The sequence below is a fragment of the Erpetoichthys calabaricus genome, chromosome 12 (genome assembly GCF_900747795.2).
Source record: "Erpetoichthys calabaricus chromosome 12, fErpCal1.3, whole genome shotgun sequence".
Classification (NCBI taxonomy): domain Eukaryota; kingdom Metazoa; phylum Chordata; class Cladistia; order Polypteriformes; family Polypteridae; genus Erpetoichthys; species Erpetoichthys calabaricus.
In genome coordinates, this window is record NC_041405.2 from 135,560,653 (window position 1) to 135,578,668 (window position 18,016).

The following is an 18,016-nucleotide window of genomic DNA, read 5'->3' on the forward strand; positions in this document are numbered from 1 at the left end:
GATAATTCAAATCTATATGAATGTCCTTATGATATCTGCATTTACACATTTTGAGTTTGATTATTGTTTTATTTAGAAAATGACTGCAATGTTTTTCTATTTTTAATAACCATTTTGGTTAACCATCGCTATGATGCTAAGATTGCTGTTAGGGGCTGTGGTCCTGGATGTTGACCACACAGGACATCATTGTCCAGGACTGTGGAAAAATGATAAAACTCAAGTGCAAATGCTTTCATAAAGATCCTCTAGTTTCTGAAGTTTTGTTAGAAACTTTTGGCTTCTCATTTTGTTTTTCATATTTGACTTCATTGCACGTTACTGTTTTACTTATTTTAGACCTTTGCTATTTTTCTGGTTTAGATTCATCTCCTGATCCATTCTGTAAGTTAAGGTGGGACTTCTAAACGATCATTCTGCCTTTTTCTGCCTTCATGACACCTGAGCTCCTGCTTCCAACCAAACATTTTAAGAATTGCACCTTCACAGTTACCCATTGGCTATGCTGGCCATAGACTGCATGCCCCAGAGTTTCAGTCTTAAATTAAATTATAGGACTGCTGCCTGTCTTTGATACAATACAATATGAGCTGTCTGGATAGGACCAGTACGAAAGATGCATGTTATAACAAATTAACTTATGTATGTGCATCTTCCAGTTAATTATTTATTACTCAATTAAAACTAAATGGAAATCTGCAACAAAACTTTAGTCAACATCCCTCTTTCTATCCTGGAGTCACGGAATGTCTCCAGTTGTTCCACATACAGGAATGTTTCACTGGTCTGGAGATGTTTTTAACTCATCTGGCATCTATCTGACTTGCATAGCCACACCTTCTGACAAGTTCAGACAAGCGACACTAAAATTCTGGAGACAGGGGAATTTTACTTTTTTCCCTGACAATTAAAAAACCATCTTGAGAGAGAGAGAGATACAGTGATTTTAATACATTGATATCAAATTCTTTTTAAATATGATGCCTTTTAATTCAAGGCCATACAGTGGCTTTCAATGTTTGCTGTTTAATGCACCTTTCATTAATATTGCCTTACCTGCTTCTTAATATTATCTCTTCTTTTGAGCAAGATTCCCTTCCATATTATAGCAATCAAGTCCTTAAGCTCTTGGATAACTTTAATTGACAAGAGTATGAAGTACAGAATATCTTGTGATTCCCTTCTTCCATCACAAAAAAGTTTTGCTGCTTTAATTTCATTGGAAACTTAAAAATGATCAAATATCAGACCTAGGCATGGGTGGCAGCACCTTTACGGGGAAGTTATGAACTGGAATTTTATGGATTTATGCAGCTGATATAAAATGATGAAACCTAGATGTTTATCATGAATTGACTGCACTCTCCTAAAGAAACAATGTAAATTTGTAATAAGAAGTCACATAGGTCATTGTGTTGCAAACTTTATTGAAGCCAAATAAGCAAGGATCAGAGCTAGCAAGCAAGTGTGATATAAGTGAAAGCATCATGATCTTAGCTGGCTTAGTGCAGAAGGTCTAGAAGTTGAAAAACATCAAACAAGAGGGTATTGGCTCATTTTGTTATCGAGCCAGCTCCTGTATGCGGACACCATTGTGTACACATCGTTCCGATTATTTTCTTCACAGCATTTTGTATCACTATAAGACACAATCCCCACAGCTAGAGGACTGTTGTTGTTGTCCGGACAAATCAGTGGACCTCCTGAGTCTCCCTGAAATAAATTCACAAGATTTTAATTTGAAAGAAACTCAAAATAAACAGAGATGACAAATGAGCTGACAACTTAAATCACATTTTATCTTTTGCTCTTTGTAGACAGAAATGCCATCTCTACTTACATTACAAATACCCTTTTGGCCGGTGCCCCTTGCACAGATCATTTTAGGATCTTTACAGGGTTCCTGGACTGTGACATCCACCTCTCTCAGGGTATTGCTGCCATATCCACTGCTAGCAGTTTTCCCCCATCCTGCCACAGAACATAAGGTGCCATTCCTGAAATTCTGAGTGCTGTTTGGAATGTTAATGATAGTCACGTCATTTGTAAGAGTGGCACTTTTCTCCAGCTGTTTCAAATGAAGAAAAGCCAGAATGAATTTCATGTGACCTTTCAGTATGGGGCCTAATGATTGTAGTTTGCTATAATATACACAGTAGAGAGATAGGACCATAGACCTATTTACTATTTGTGAAATTGAATAAGGGAAAAACAGAATTTGGTTTAAAACCTTAAAAAGTTTGGCAACATTTTTGCTCTGATTGATGTTTTTATTTGATTTTTCTTATGTTTTATCTCACCATCTTAAAATCAGTTCTACCTCTTTTCTGGGATTTTAATAATCAGTTTTCAAAGCCAGTTTTGCTTTGGTATGGAGTGCCGTTGTTTTGTGAACTTGCATTGCCTGATGCCATAGTAATCCCTCCCATGATGAACTGGGACTATGCAATGGTGACATCATTGGCACATCTGTATAAAGGTCATTTCATGCAGTCCTGACCCATTTGAGATTGAATCTTATTAGTAACTATGTGTGTTTCTCTTTGAGAACCCTGGTATAAGATTTTTTCTCTGTTTTATTTACTTTGATGTTTGGGTAAATTTTCTGGTTATGTTGTTTGACTTTTTGACTTTTTGACTTTTTAACATTTGAAATGCTGATTGCAACTTAAAAATGCTGATTTTTGTTTTGTGATCTGTTTCATTTGATTCTTTGGTGTCTGATCCTAGCATAACCTTTTTTTAATGGCCTACTTGGTCCTTTGACTCCTCCATTTGCTGTTTTTTTATTTTCAAATATTTTTAGTAAACACACGCCCGTTCTGGTGTTTCCAGCATAGACAGTTACCCAGAGGAATTTTTTTAATGTCCTTTTTAGTTGATGTTAGGAAGCAAGAGGCAATAATAACCTGACCCACACCTTATGTCAGGCATCAATTATTGTCTTTCCAAAGAACAACAAAACCCTCTAGAATATGTATGTTATAGACCAATCTTATTACTAAATATAAGAACCAGCAAATTTTTTAACAAATACAATTTAAAAAGTATTCCCTTCAATAATTTCACAGGATTGAACTGGATTAATTAAAGATCGATATCTATTGTCAACCTGTCTACTCTTCATAGACCTAGTATATACCCCTTCGACATCTGCATTTCCAAAGATTTTTTTAAAATCCCTGGATGCAGGAAAAAGTATTTGATAGAATGCAATAAGGATATCTATTTATGGTGCAGCAAAAATTTAGGTTTGGACCTAATACTTGTTGTGTTACTGTTGTGCCTACATTGAAAACAGAACGCCATAAGGGCAGAAAGATAAGATACCAGGAGGAAGATGAGAGTCAAAAGCCAGAAAAAGAGATTGAAAAGCCTATCATCAAAACTGTTGTTGTGTGAAATTTTGTATATAAGTTGATAAATATTTTGTATGTCTTTATATGTAACTTAGACAAAGCAATGCAATATTAGTGTTATATCATTGATAAGAACCCCCCCCCCCCCCAAACCCCCAGACTTTAGAAATGAGTCTTTGTAATTATATGACAGGGTAGGGGGAAGTGCATAAAACCAGTTTGGCAAGTGATTCTCTGCAGGACTCTCTCAATCAGCCCTCAAAGGAAAAGCAGACTACCCAGCTAACAAGCATTAGCTGAACAAATGGTTTTGGAGGCAGGTGTGAAAGGTATTGTGTGCCACCACTGGTCTGAAGTATGGCTGTTTGGGATTGGTTTGAATCAGAAGCCATTCTGTAGTACAACGCCATACTGGTGTAAGGGTTTGGACAAAGAATGCATACATTTAGTTGCTTTACAATCACCATGAAGAACCATCTCTCTGTCACACCATTGTAATGAGGAGTACAACTCGGCAGCCATATTGTGGCAGGCATGCGGCCTGTTCTGAAGAAAGCTGACTAAAAATGGTGCCTTAACTACAGACATTTTAAATAACAAACAACTCTGTGTGCCGCCTGAAACTATACATCACTATTTATCAGGTTGTATGGTTGCCAACATTCACTTGTACTTTGCTTATTGTTGTTATTGATGAATATTATCAATAATACATTATTTAAAGTTGTAACTTAACTCCTGCTTGTCTTTTACCACACCTAATTGCCTGAGGTTATAGATGTAGAAGGGAAGGTGTGGAGAAGTTATAAAGTACAGTAATTTATAAACTGTGGTAAGTCTGTGAGATTTGAAGCATTCTGACAAAGGCTACACATTAATAATACAAAAGGGGAAAGTAGAGTAATAGAGAACTCTACCAAGACAAAACAAAAAGCAAAAGCAAAATCCTAACACACAGCAGAAAAAAAAGCACTAGACATACTGTATACCCAAACTTTAAAACACATACACTTATCCTTTGATATATGTACATAAACTCAGATAATCCAGAAGTCTAACAGACAGAACTTTATACCCCTTGAACTATGACAAAATGTGTAGCGTATCCCTGATCATCAATCATCATAGGAAAATGGAAAATAATGAAACGTTCAGGCAGTCATTTCTAACCTTGTCTGAGGGAATGGTAGTGCTGGAAGGGGACGTTTCTAATTGTAAGGGGTGTGCATACCTATTAGGAGGGTTTTTGAGAAGCATTTAGAGTTTTGTTTTTTTTGGAGGTGTGCTGTGTAACCCCAGAATAGCAGACTCAACAATAGTGCTCCATTTTGTATAAGTCCGAGTAAGCAAAATAAAATTGAAGAGGCCCTGACTGCTGTGAGTGTTCCTGTTCTTATCTACCAGGATCGTTACAATAATTTTAACTACCTAAAAACAGAAGAATTCAGAAGATATAATAACAGAAATTAATTCTGTTTCCCCCAAAAAAACCCAATATAGAGAAAAACAATATTATTTATATTATTTAGATTTATTCCCTGGCATGTGTTTTATTTAATTTTTATTGTTGTTTTGTAAATATGTTTGATTTTCATATTGTTATGTTTATTTACTGTTTTATTTTAATGTACAATGTCTTTAAATGTTCCACTATTCCTTGTGTTTTGTGGGTAGAATCCTGGGAGGCAGGGCAACTCTAATGACACTGGTGCTGGATCCTCCTTCTTTATGTTGGGGTCCGAGCAGCGGTTCATTTTGTGTATAATGGTGATACAAACATGGCAAAAGGAGAGTGAAGCTTCCAATAAATCCCAAAAAGCAGACCAGGAGCCCCCTCTCCTGCCCCCCCAAAAAAAACCAATAAAAAGCAAAATAAACACAAGCCAGGGAATATATTTAATAATAATCTGATCATCTGTCTGTTATTACAAGCCATGGCAGAACCTAACCACTGAAGAAACAGAAGTACTAAAACAAGTATAATAAGTAGAATGTAGTTTGAGGAGTTGACATATGAAGAAGTCAGGAGTGGCAGAGAAGTACGTAAGAGTTGTACAGGATATGTACGTGGGAAGTGTGACAGTGGTGAGATCTGCAGTAGGAGTGACGGATTCAAGGTGGGGGTGGGATTACATCAGGGATTGGCTCTGAGCCCTTTCTTATTTGCAATGGTGATGGACAGGTTGACAGACAAGATTAGACAGGAGTCCCCATGGACTATGATGTTTGCTAATGACATTGTGATGTGTAGCGAGAGTAGGGAGCAGGTTGAGGAGACCCTGGAGAGGTGGAGATATGCTCTAGAGAGGAAAGGAATGAAGGTCAGTAGGAACAAGACAGAATAGATGTGTGTAAATGAGAGGGAGGTCAGAGGAATGGTGAGAATGTGGGGAGTAGAGTTGGCAAAAATGGATGAGTTTAAGTACTTGGGATCAACAATACAGAGTACCGGGAATTATGGAAGAGAGGTGAAAAAGAGAGTGCAGGCAGGGTGGAGAAGAGTGTCAGGAGAGATTTGTGACAGACAGATATCAGTGAGAGTGAAAGGGAAGGTCTACAGGATGGAGGTGAAGAAATGCTCTAGAGAGGAAAGGAATGAAGGTCAGTAGGAACAAGACAGAATACATGTGTGTAAATGAGAGGGAGGTCAGTGGAATGGTGAGGATGCAGGGAGTAAAGTTGGCGATGGTGGATGAGTTTAAATAGTTGAGATCAACAGTACAAAGTAATAAGGCATTGTGGTAGAGAAGTGAAAAGGAGAGTGTGAGTAATTTGTGACAGACGGGTATCAGCAAGAGTGAAAGGGAAAATGTGCAGGACGGTAGTGAGACCAGCTATGTTATATGGGGTTGGAGACGGTGGCACTGACCAGAAAGCAGGAGACAGAGCTGGAGGTAGCAGAGTTAATGATGCTAATATTTGCATTGGGTGTGACGAGGATGGATAGGATTAGAAATGAGGACACTAGAGGGTCAGCTCAAGTTGGACGGTTTGGAGACAAAGTCAGAGAGGCGAGATTGTGTTGGTTTGGATATGTGCAGAGGAGAGATGCTGGGAATATTGGGAAAAGGATGTTAAGGACAGAGCTGCCAGGGAAGAGGAATAGAGGAAAGCCTAAAAGAAGGTTTATGGATGTGGTGAGAGAGGACATGCAGGTAATGGGTGTAAGAGAGCAAAATGCAGAAGACAGGACGATATGGAAGAAGATGATCTGCAGTGGTAACCCCTAACAGGAGCATCATTTTGTCAACTGTATTAATGTAATGCACTCCTAACTGGTCTATATAAGACAGATGTCAATCAGTTGCAATTAGTGCAGAATACAGCAGTGAAAATCTTAACTGGTAAAATAAAATGTTATACTGGTCACCAGAGTACTTTAGAACTGATTTTTAAATAGTATTAATGGTATACAAAGCTTTAAATAATCTTGCTTCTTCTAATATTTTGGAATGCATGGGCCCCTATATTCTAAGTTGTAACCTTAAATCTTCTAAAGGTTGTTGCTTATTAATACAAAATCATAAAACAGGAGGTACAGAGGCTGTTATAATGAGTTATTTTCTTTTTTCCCTTCCTCTTTATGGTTTTTGGGCAATATTTTACATGGATACTGGGGTGTTGAGGAATTTGAATTTCACACTGAATTTGGAAAGTTTGCAATGGTTATTAAGTAGAAGTTTAATAACTGCTTATCGGGGTATCATTTTGTTTGTTTATTAAACTCCAGCTCTTTTAGATGAGTTAGCATTAGTTGTTGCAAAGTATTTTTGTGGCTTTAGATTTTAATTTTTAGCTTAGCTGGAAGAAACAGGTAAGGAGGAGTTTCATTTTTTTCTTACATGACTTGCTGCCTTGTTTGGGTTACATTGTTTAGCAAGAAAATTCACAAAATCCTAAAAAGCCTAGAAATAACTGAAAACTGTTGCTCTAAACATATATAGAGCACCTTCATGGAAATTTTAATAATCCAAAATCTGATGTTCATTTGGTCCTTCAAGACAAGAGAGGTGAGAAAACACAAAAGTTAAAGGCTAGCAGACATGGAGTAAATTGTGTTTGCAGCTTCTCCTCACCCCTCTGTGCTTACAGGGATGCTTACCTTCAGAAGCATGATGTCATTTTCTAATTTTTTTTTGTTATATCTTTCATGACGAATCATATTCTTTACTTTTATCACCTGCACGGATGGTTCTGGTTTTGTTAAATTATGAACTCCTAGAATAACGTTGATACTCCTGTTGAGCAATAAACAGCATGTTAGTTAGGGAGAATTATAGGGATAGTGATTCTGTTACCAGTAATGACATTAGCATCAGAAGCAATGTCACTGTAACTCTCAAGAGGGGTTTAGACAAAAAAAAAATCACCTAATCAAAGCAAAGAAAAGAGGCAGAGCATTGAATTGAAGGAAACAAACCTGTGAGCATGTAACATGCAAAGAAAAAATCACAAAATAAAAAAAAATCTATTTTACACCTAAATTAGAGACAAAAAGAAAACCCTGGGTGAAATATGAAATGCATCTTATTTGTTTTCTTTTAACAATAAAGTACATTTTTGTCCCGTTCACTTGTTACATATACAGTATATTCTTCAAATGCAGCAACTATGAGTTTAGAGTGATCAGGTTTTGAAAACCAAACCAAACAGTATAAAAAGATTAGACTATAAATACATTAAATCTCCTTGCAAGGTAGAATCATTGTTCTTCTGCACAACTCACCCCCATTAAGCCTTCAGACAGTACTTTCATCTTCTCCGGAACTGTTTTTTATTTGATGACTCTGAATCTCACATTTGTTTCTTTTAGAATTAGTGTAAAAGAAATGTGTGTGTAAAAACTTGCAACTCCGGGTGCATATAAAAGAGGCCTTCCTCCAGTCGAAAGCCAGAATCAGGAGGAAGAAATCACAGCTCGGGAGGAGTGGAGGAAAGGCAGCAAGAGAAAAGGACTCTTATAAAGGTGTTTGGTGCAAGAGCACTGTGTTGTGTGCTGGACTATTGTAAATAAACCGTGTGTGTTTGCAACATCCGGTGTCTGTTTGTCTGTGTCCAGGGCTAACTACCACAACATTTAATAATATTTGATATCTCTTGCCACACTTAGACTTCCTCTTTCCATTGCATTACAAAAGCAAAACTGACCAATCACTAGAAAACCAAACTGATCAATCAGATTGCTCTAAGTGACCAGACCAGTCACACAGACATTAGCATTTTATTATGTAGCAGATATATTATACAGACTGGTTGATTAATTGTTAAATAGATGAACTTTTCTTCTGTCTAATTTATTTCTATAAAGATGTTTTTGTAAATTAATTTCTGATTAATGGAATACATAATGTTGCAAAACATAATTATTAAGAGCTCAAGCCACTAAGAAACTTACTAACAAGATTAAATTGTCAGTACCTGTACACAATGTGGGACAAGACATTTTTCTCATTTTTGGTATCCATATCATTTAAAAGTCTTTAGTAAAAGAAGCAAAATGTTTAGTGAAGGTCTTTATATGATCTATTATAACATTTTGAATAAATCTCTAAATATTCTAGTTGCTTTCAAAGTAAGTCTTAGTACTATGTAGTTTCTAAATTAATTAATAATACTACTATTCAAAATATTTGAAGTTTCAAGGTAAGGTAGTTTTGTTCACTAATTCTGCAGTTAAGGATTTCACTCTATTCTGTACACATGGAAATTATAAAGTTATAAACTTACCGACCCTTGCAGTGGCCTGCAGTCAAAACAAAGTTTCGGTGAATGAGAAACCCTCCACATGCGTATCTTTTAAAAAGTGATTTTATGTCCAAGTATGCCATGTAAGGTCGGCTGTGTGGTCTGGCTTCAGTCCCATCAATGATTTTGTCACCAGAGACACCTAACAAGAAAGAAAGTGAATATGTGTTAATGAACTGGACATCAAAAGTATCCAGGGTGACCAATTTGCCAAAAGGATATAACTGCAAGCTCACAGAAATGTATGTAATTAGTAATTTGTAAATTTTATACTTGTATTTTACTTGAGAACTTGTCACAGAGTTCTGCACTGGTACTCAAAAAAAATTAATTGAACTGAATTAATAAACAATTGATTTTCAGATTAGTTCTTCTTATTGGGTGCCATCATAACCATGTACATTTGCTGAATTACTTTTAAAGCATTAAACTACTGTATATCACTGCAGAACAAATGTCTGAAGGACTGCTTCCCCAGTTTCAGTCTCCATCACAGCCCAGGTTACCTGCCAGTCCAATGGAGACAGCGGTAATGGTAATCCAGAAAACAACAAGCATGACTTTCATTTCTGAGCGTCTCTGCAGCTTGCCTTTGCAGTTCACATCTTTATACATGGACTGAGTGGGGATGTGGTGACATCTTGAAGTCAACCACAAACCACAATCTTTTCATTACAGAATGGTCAAAAGACTTCTAGTAGATCAGTTTATTTCTGCAAGTTAGTTTGGACATGACTACATGAACAAGCAGAGTCCAAATGAGTGCTTAATATGGGAAAATAAATGGAATCAGTTGCTGAATGCTGAAAAGCATGCCTAATCTGCTAAAGATCATCAAATTAAATTTGAACTGTGATCTTATGGTGGTGCATTATTTGACAGTGTTATATAAGGACAAGTAACATTTTACAAACACGAGGAGGCCATTTAGTCTGTATTAATCATGTTATTGCACCAATATCTGATCTAGATATTTTTAAAAGCTATCAGTGTCTATGCTTCAACCACCTGGCTTGGTAGTTTCTTTGAGATTCCAATAACCCTTCATGTGAAGATGTGCTTCTCAGTTTCCATCTCGTGTGCAGCTTCCTTTTTCTGATTCCCTGTTTAAATTATTAAAAAGTTTTATCATTGCCTTTGAGAGTTCTGAAGATCTAAAATATATGCAAATCATCAACTTAAAGAATACTCTTTTCTACACAGTATTCTGTAATTAGTAGAAATGAATGTAAAGCTTAACTAATTTAGCTTATTTTGATCTCATTTCTAAAAATAACTAAACATTTACCTGTCCAGCTGTAGATTTCTTCCTTGACTTCTGCTTGTTATGCTGACTGAGTGATGTTCTCTGGAGGACATTGGTGTTATATTACCATCCCTTACTCTATGAGTGGTGGGCAATGGGGGAGAATGCCTGCCCACACTCGAGTTGAAGACTGGAATAATAAAGGGAAGTACAATGTTCTTTAATTTTTTAAAATTTCTGTAGGAGCCTCCATAAAACATGGATATTTAAATAATATCCTCCACTCTGCATTCTCTTTACTTTTGGTTTTACTTCCCACACCTGGAATTGTGTTCTCTGTAAAATGCTTTAAGACAATTGGCTCTTATCAACTTGTAATATTAATGGGACCGGACTCAGAGTTTTCACTCACCGATACCCTCTTGCTCCACATTCCCACTAAGGGGGGAACAGATTGATTTTAAATTTAAGTTGATTTTAAATTCATTTTAGTTTACAAAGTAATTTTCATAACAGCAAAGGTTATGTGCCAATATTCTGAATATTGTGAGACCAACTGAATGTTTTTTTTCTCTGGTATATATTAAGATTGACTTTATTTTATATTGTGAGGATTTACTTGTTATGATCGATGTGTTTTCAGTCCACAACAATGGCCAAACTAGATACTACTATAAAACATTTTTATGGCGGGATCTATTTTGAATATAATGGATAAAATGAATGGAAACTTGTACATTATGCTTATCTTCAGAATTCATTTTGACCAAACTTGGTGCAGCCCTTCAGCATGATGCGAATGCCACATCTTATGCTTTAACTCAGATGTCTGGTGAAATGTCGGCTATAAGGACTGTTACACTTCAAAATCGAATGGCTCTGGACATGATACTGGCGGCAAAGTGGGGCACCTGCTTGGTGGTGGGAGCTTCTTGTTGCCCCTACTTTCCTGACAGGAGTCAATATTTCATCATTGGCTAATCACATCCAAATGATTGCAGCTAATGTAAATTCACCTGTATTTGAACTTAACCCTGATCCTGGTATAATGAACAGGCTGGAATTTTGATTGGTTGTGGAAAATGTTTCAAATTATACTTAGTGTTGTGGTATTCTGCTGTTAATAACCTGGAGTCTTGGAAATTTGTTTGTATATGGTTAAGAAATCAATAGAGTTATCTGTAGTTAAAATATGTTATACATGGTCCCCTTTCCCCACTCTTTCTACTGTTCCCCATCCGATTGACCTGTTTTAAGAATGTCCTAAGGATCAGTCTGTTTTTGTGTATATTTTGGCCACAGAGGTGAAAAAGAGAGAATGTAGGAGTTGGTGAAGTTCTGGGGTATTAAATTGTATTTTGAACCATGCAGCGTCTTGAATTATATTTTATATGAACCCATAATTGTATTGGCTCATAACTGCTGTAACCCATGTTTCTATCTATTGCATTAGCTTATAAATTGACTTGAAAATAAAAATGAAAATAATAAATGAAAATAATGCAGCAATAATGTTAAGGCTCTTAAGTTTCTTTCTGTGGTTTGTACTAGCAAAGCTGTCTATGAGGCTTGTTTCAAAATTAGCCTTCCTGTTAGTTTTTAAGATCATTTTGTTCTTCCAGTTAAATGACACTTGTTAATAGATACATGATGACATATGTGTGAACTTATAGAAGCAGCCTGCTCGATGCAACGAGCACACACACACACTTTCTGTGCTTCAGCAGGGCGTAGGGCACTTGTTTATGTATCTAGCAATAAACCCCTGCTTCAGACTGATCAATTCTTAAAATGTCTGATTTATTTTATTTAGGTAAATTCTTACTGAACCCATTCAAATGACTATATCCAGACTTTTACTATCAATTTTATTTTCTATTATATCTTGTTTTATTTGGTATTATTATTCACTAATAAATACCATTTTGCTTTTACATTTTCTGAACTTTGTCCTTCTATCTAGTGTGATTGAAATAATAAGTGAAGAGTTAACCATGCTACTTGCTCCCAAGGTTATCAAGGCTAAAAAGTCGCTCCTGAAAAGAAAACAATTGAGGTAAAAGCAGGGCATATTGTTTGGTTGCTAAGTGGCATAACCAAAAGAGTTGCGCTTTTAATTGTATTGCAGTGACATTACCATTATCTAATGTAGTATATCTATGTATGAATGTAAGGGGGTTCTAAATTGAATATTGCTTGGTGACTGACAATTAGACTTTCACCTGAGACTACAGGATCCCTATGTTTATGTGTATCTGTATGTGTGATAATCTTAAGGTGCAAAAGTAGACCACCCCAGTAATGGACTTGAAACGTCTTACAGAACCCCATGATAATACAGTCTTTATTCTGATTACTTCTAAAGTGGTAGAGCAGCTGAATAGAAATGATTTAGATAGATAGATAGATAGATAGATAGATAGATAGATAGATAGATAGATAGATAGATAGATAGATAGATAGATAGATAGATAGATAGATAGATAGATAGATAGATAGATAGATAGATAGATAGATAGATAGTGAAAAGCACAAAATTAACAAAAAACACAAGCTTCAAATTAACAAAAACACAAACTAAAAATTAAGGACAAGTATATTCTCAAAGCAGAAGTAACCGATTTTAGGTTTACCAGAAAAGAGAAAAAGAAGAAGACCTGTGTTGCTGGTATTTTCGAACACAGAGGGGCCAAAGGTAGTCCAGTCTAGTGCAGGGCCCACCCATGCACTTTTAGAAGTGATTGTACTGTTAAAGTGATAAACAAGTTGATTTGGTTAATCTGCATTTCTGCATTTACAAGTTAAATTTCAGGCTGTAAATGAACTGTCAATATGTCTTAACAGGTAACATCATGTATAGCAGTGCTCCGCAACCTTTTCTCACCTACGACACACCAACGTTCTTCCTAGAATTCCGCGGGACATCAAAAGCCAAAATATATAGCAGCGACATGGGGGGGGGGGGGGGGGGGGGGGGGGGGGTGGGGTGGGGTGGGGGATGGGGCGTTTGGTGGGGGGGTTTGTCCGCTCCGAGCGCCAGCTATTTAGAGGCGTCCAAACTACGGTAGTTTCCTTTTTTTTTTGTTCCTTGAGGAGGCGCAAAAAAATTTCTTTCAGCTTTAGGGCGTCACATTTTTCACCGCCCTGGGCAACATGATCACCAGCTACGCCACTGATATATAGATATTAATTTAATACACAAATTTTACAATAAATTTTCATTTTTTATTATAAGTATACATTTATTATAAGTACGGTATACATACATAAAAACAATACTATATTTACTTTTATGCAATCTTAATAATTATTATAACATAATGACTGATTAATGTGATACCTGCGCTTGTTTCAATGAACACAAAAGTTTTATATTCGGCTCAATATTTGACAGCGCAACCCGAAGTTCTTGGTCAAGATCTTTTAAGCATGACCGCTTATCGTTTTTAATTAACGCAAGAGTTGAAAAACTTTGCTCACATGAATATGTCGTCGAAAATGGAAGTAGTGTTAGGATGGCCTTGTCAGAAATGCGAGGATATTCTTTCTTAACGGAAATCCAGAAAACATCTAATGGAACTTCGGTGAAATGAAGTTTTAACGTCCCGTCATTACTTAATTCTATAAATTCCTTTCGAATTTGCAGTGACAGTGCTTCCGTAGAATTTATTGCATTGGTTGCAAAAGGATTTCGAATCCAATCGTATTGTTCCGTATTAATAGAATAAAAATAGTGATCAAATTTCTGCTGAAGCATACTTAAATGTTGTTGGGCCAAATCCACAATTAATTGCTTGTTTTCAGTCGTACTATGGTTGGTCCTTTGGTACATTTCTAAACATCCTTTTTGCAACTCTTCCTGCCAAAGTTCGAGTTTTTTTTTTAACCCCTGTAATTTATCGGAGCCCGTCAATATATTCTCATTCCGTCCTTGCATTTTTTTATTAAGTTCATTCAGATGCTCGAATATATCAGCCATGTATGCAAGTTTGGCTATCCAGTAATCATCATCGAGGCGCTGGTATAGTTCGGGCATATTTTGATCTAAAAGAAACTCACGCACCTTGTAGCGAAGCTCAAACAATCTAGCCAAAACTTTGCCTCGGGATAGCCAACGAACTTCAGTATAAAACAATAAGGATTCATATTCGGCTCCCATTTCTGCACAGAGTATTCCAAAGATTCGTGAATTTAGGGCTCTCGATTTAATTATGTTTATGATTTTAATGCATTCATTCATCGTGTTCAAAAGTTCCTCTGGCAAATTCTTGACCATCAATGCTTCTCGATGTATGCAGCAGTGTGTAATTTGTATTATAGGATTTTTTTGTTTTACACAAGAGACAAAACCTTTTTTACTACCCGTCATTGCCGCAGCGCCATCCGTGCAAATAGCAATGCAATTGCTCCATTGAATATTATATATTTTGAAGAAATCATCGGTTACTCGGAAAATTTCTTCACCGGTAGTTCACTCTGGAACCTCCTTACAAAATAAATAATGTTCTTTAATAAAGTCCTCGTCAACGAAACGTACAATAGCTATCAGTTGTGCTTTATTTTTAATATCGGTTGATTCGTCGATTTGAAGCGCAATTTTTTCAGCCAATATCAGTTTTCTAATCAGTGTTCCTAAAATATCGCTTGACATGTCGTGAATACGTCTTTTAACAGTATCGGCAGACAACGAAACTTTATTCACTTCCGTAACTTCATTGGGCCCAAGCATAAGTCGAACAATTTCCATGCATGCTGGTTTAATAAGTGTTTCCCCGATAGTATGTGGTCTTTTCTGACGTGCAATTAATTTTGCAACATGGTAGCTAACTTCTAAGGCCTTTTCAGAAACCGTAACGGCCGATTTCATAAATTGCTTCTGTTTTTGATTGTGTTCTAAGCGCCTCTGAAAATATTGTTTGTCTTTTTTGGCGTAGCTGGGATGGTTTGAATTTAGATGGCGATTTAGTTTACTGGGTGCCATTGCCTCGTTTGATAGCTGATCGCCGCAAATGATGCATTGTGGCTTTGGAGCCGTTTCGTCACCACACCACGAGAATCCACATCGAATGTAGTCTTCGTTGTACTTCCTTTTCACAATCTTCTTTGTTTTTTTTTGCAACAGTTGTGCTGGTTTCTTCATCATCTGTACGTGAAGACGAATCTTTTCCACGTAAAAATGTATCCATATTTAAAGGGGTATAAAACTAAATATGAATCACACGAAGAACGTTAACCATACACAATTCAGCAACACAACTAATAGTAAAGAATGATAACTACTGTCGCAAGACGAGTGAATGCCACGTAGCACGACTAATACGTCGGCTTGAATTGAATCAACGTGAGGGCACGGAGCGCTCTGTCTATCAAAGCTTACTACGCAGTTGTCTGGCGACTGTGTAGGGCGTACGTCGTAGGCGCCAGGCGATGGGATTTATTATTTCAGAGAAATGACACATAAAATTATGAAACCTTTAAAAGGTTATTTACGAAAATATTTCATTGCACGTATTCTCGTTATTGTGTTTCTAAGGAGGACCGTTGAAATATTATTTAGTTAGAAAATTGTCTTATTTGACCTCGGCACACCTGTATCGGCTCAAGGCACACCAGTGTGCCGTGGCACACCGGTTGCGGAGCACTGATGTATAGTATGTGTCATTATCTGAAAAAAATGAAAAACATGAAACTCGGCAACTCTCTAAAATGAGCATTTATCACAGTATAATATTCTTCTCTCTAAAAAAATGAAAATGTAAAAGTCTGCTTGAGTTTCTTCATTTATAATGCATTGGTTAATTTATTGTGAGTTAGTACTCGTCTCTAAATATTCATCCACGGTAAATATGTAAGCTAAATACAAGTCTATAAAGGTCTGGTACAATCAGCATGAAATTTTCTAAAAAGGGTGAAGAGAAAGATGTGATGCTTCTCTCCACTTCACTTATTATTGCATACTGTTGATGCACTTGCAGTGCTGTTAAAGCCAGAATGTCAGGCACAACTGAATCATTTGTTAATGTGGAGACCTCGAAATTGAGGGTTCCCAGAGTCAATAAAATGTTTTTACATATGCCTAGATTTGTCTTGCACGTGCTTGTCAGGCACCTAGGCCCTGTGTTTTATGTGTTATAGGCTATTAGCATACATTACTCCCACATTACTTTTTCTTCAATCTGGGAAGAACTGAATTGTACTCACCACCAACCATCACCTCAATATCTAGTTCCTGCAGTGGGTCACAGAATCCCCAAGGATTCTGGGGCACTTTCTATCACATGAGGATAAGGGTCTTGAACTTGATTTAAACAGTGGGTGACCTTGCTATGAGTGTGTCTAGATTTATCTCTTGCTAGCAGTTTTTATAAATGGGATTGCACATTATCAAATCTGGGCAGCTGAGCATTGCAACTGTACTATTTGAAGATGGTGCTGACATCTTGTCCTCCTGACTTTGATGTCTAGCACATACTACAGTGGTTTGTATCTTTGTGTTACATTGTTGAATTCTGGTATTTTGCATAGTATAAAATTCATTTAAGCTATTATTTTATATTTTTATTTTGATGTTGTATTTTTGTGTTTCCTCCCACAGTCCAAAGACATGCAGGTTAGGTGGATTGGCGATTCTAAATTGGCCCTAGTGTGTGCTTGGTGTGTGGGTGTGTTTGTGTGTGTCCTGCGGTGGGTTGGCACCCTGCCCGGGATTGGTTCCTGCCTTGTGCCCTGTGTTGGCTGGGATTGGCTCCAGCAGACCCCCGTGACCCTGTGTTCGGATTCAGCGGGTTGGAAAATGGATGGATGGATGTTGTATTTTTGTAACATTATTTGGTGATTCTGCGGTGGGCTGGCGCCCTGCCCGGGGTTTGTTTCCTGCCTTGTGCCCTGTGTTGGCTGGTATTGGCTCCAGCAGACCCCCATGACCCTGTAGTTAGGATATAGTGGGTTGGATAATGGATGGGATGGATGGATTATTTGGTGATTAGGACATTAGAACAATCAGGACAAGAACAAGCCATTCAGCCCAACAAAGCTGGTTGGTCATATCTACTTAATTCTTCCAAATTAAGTCGAGTTTTAAAAGTCCTTAAAGTCCTACTGTCTACCACACTACTTGGTAACATATTCCATTTATCTATGGTTCTGTGTGTGAAGAAAAACTTCCTGATGTTTATGCAAAATTTAACCTTAACACGTTTCCAACTGTGTCCATGTGTTCTTGGTTAACTCATTTTAAAGTTACATTCTCGATCCACTGGACTAATTCCCTTCATAATTTTAAACACTTCAATCATGTCACCTCTTAATCTTGTTTTGCTTAAACTGAAAAGGCTCAACTCATCTAATCTTTCTTCATAATTCATCCCCTGTAGCCCTGGAATCAGTGTAGTTGCTCTTCTCTTTTTGTAGCCTGGAGACCAAAATTGTATGCAGTACTGCAGATGAGGCCTAATCAGTGCGTTATAAAGGTTGAGCAGAACCTCCATGGACTTGTACTCCACACATCACATGTCAGAACCTGACATTCTGCTAGCCTTCTTAATGGCTTCTGAACACTGTCGGGCAGTTGATAGCATAGAGTCCACTATTACTTCTACATCCTTCTCATAAGGTGTACCTTCGATTTTTATACCTCCTGTTGTGTATTCAAACCTTACTTCTTGCA

The 18,016-nt window shown here is 37.0% G+C and overlaps 1 protein-coding gene across 1 annotated transcript; it reads right to left on the minus strand.

Annotated features, from left to right (window-relative positions):
* Positions 1-1,533: 1,533 nt before the first annotated feature.
* LOC114662704 (mast cell protease 1A-like) lies at positions 1,534-9,719 on the minus strand. Its single transcript, XM_028816336.2, has 5 exons — positions 9,611-9,719; positions 9,087-9,246; positions 7,462-7,597; positions 1,841-2,068; positions 1,534-1,713 (listed from the first exon to the last, which is right to left on the minus strand). Exons 1-5 carry the CDS (start codon positions 9,717-9,719, stop codon positions 1,534-1,536), a joined length of 813 nt encoding a protein of 270 aa, XP_028672169.2.
* Between the last annotated feature and the right edge of the window lie 8,297 nt (positions 9,720-18,016).

Coding starts and splice junctions, on each gene's coding strand:
- LOC114662704 (XM_028816336.2), bottom strand. CDS start 9,719: ATGTATAAAGATGTGAACTGCAAAGGCAAGCTGCAGAGACGCTCAGAA. Junction 7,598..9,086: donor GCAGGCCACTGCAAGGGTCG/GTAAGTTTATAA, acceptor ATTGCTCAACAG/GAGTATCAACGTTATTCTAG. Junction 2,069..7,461: donor ATGACATCATGCTTCTGAAG/GTAAGCATCCCT, acceptor CATTTGAAACAG/CTGGAGAAAAGTGCCACTCT.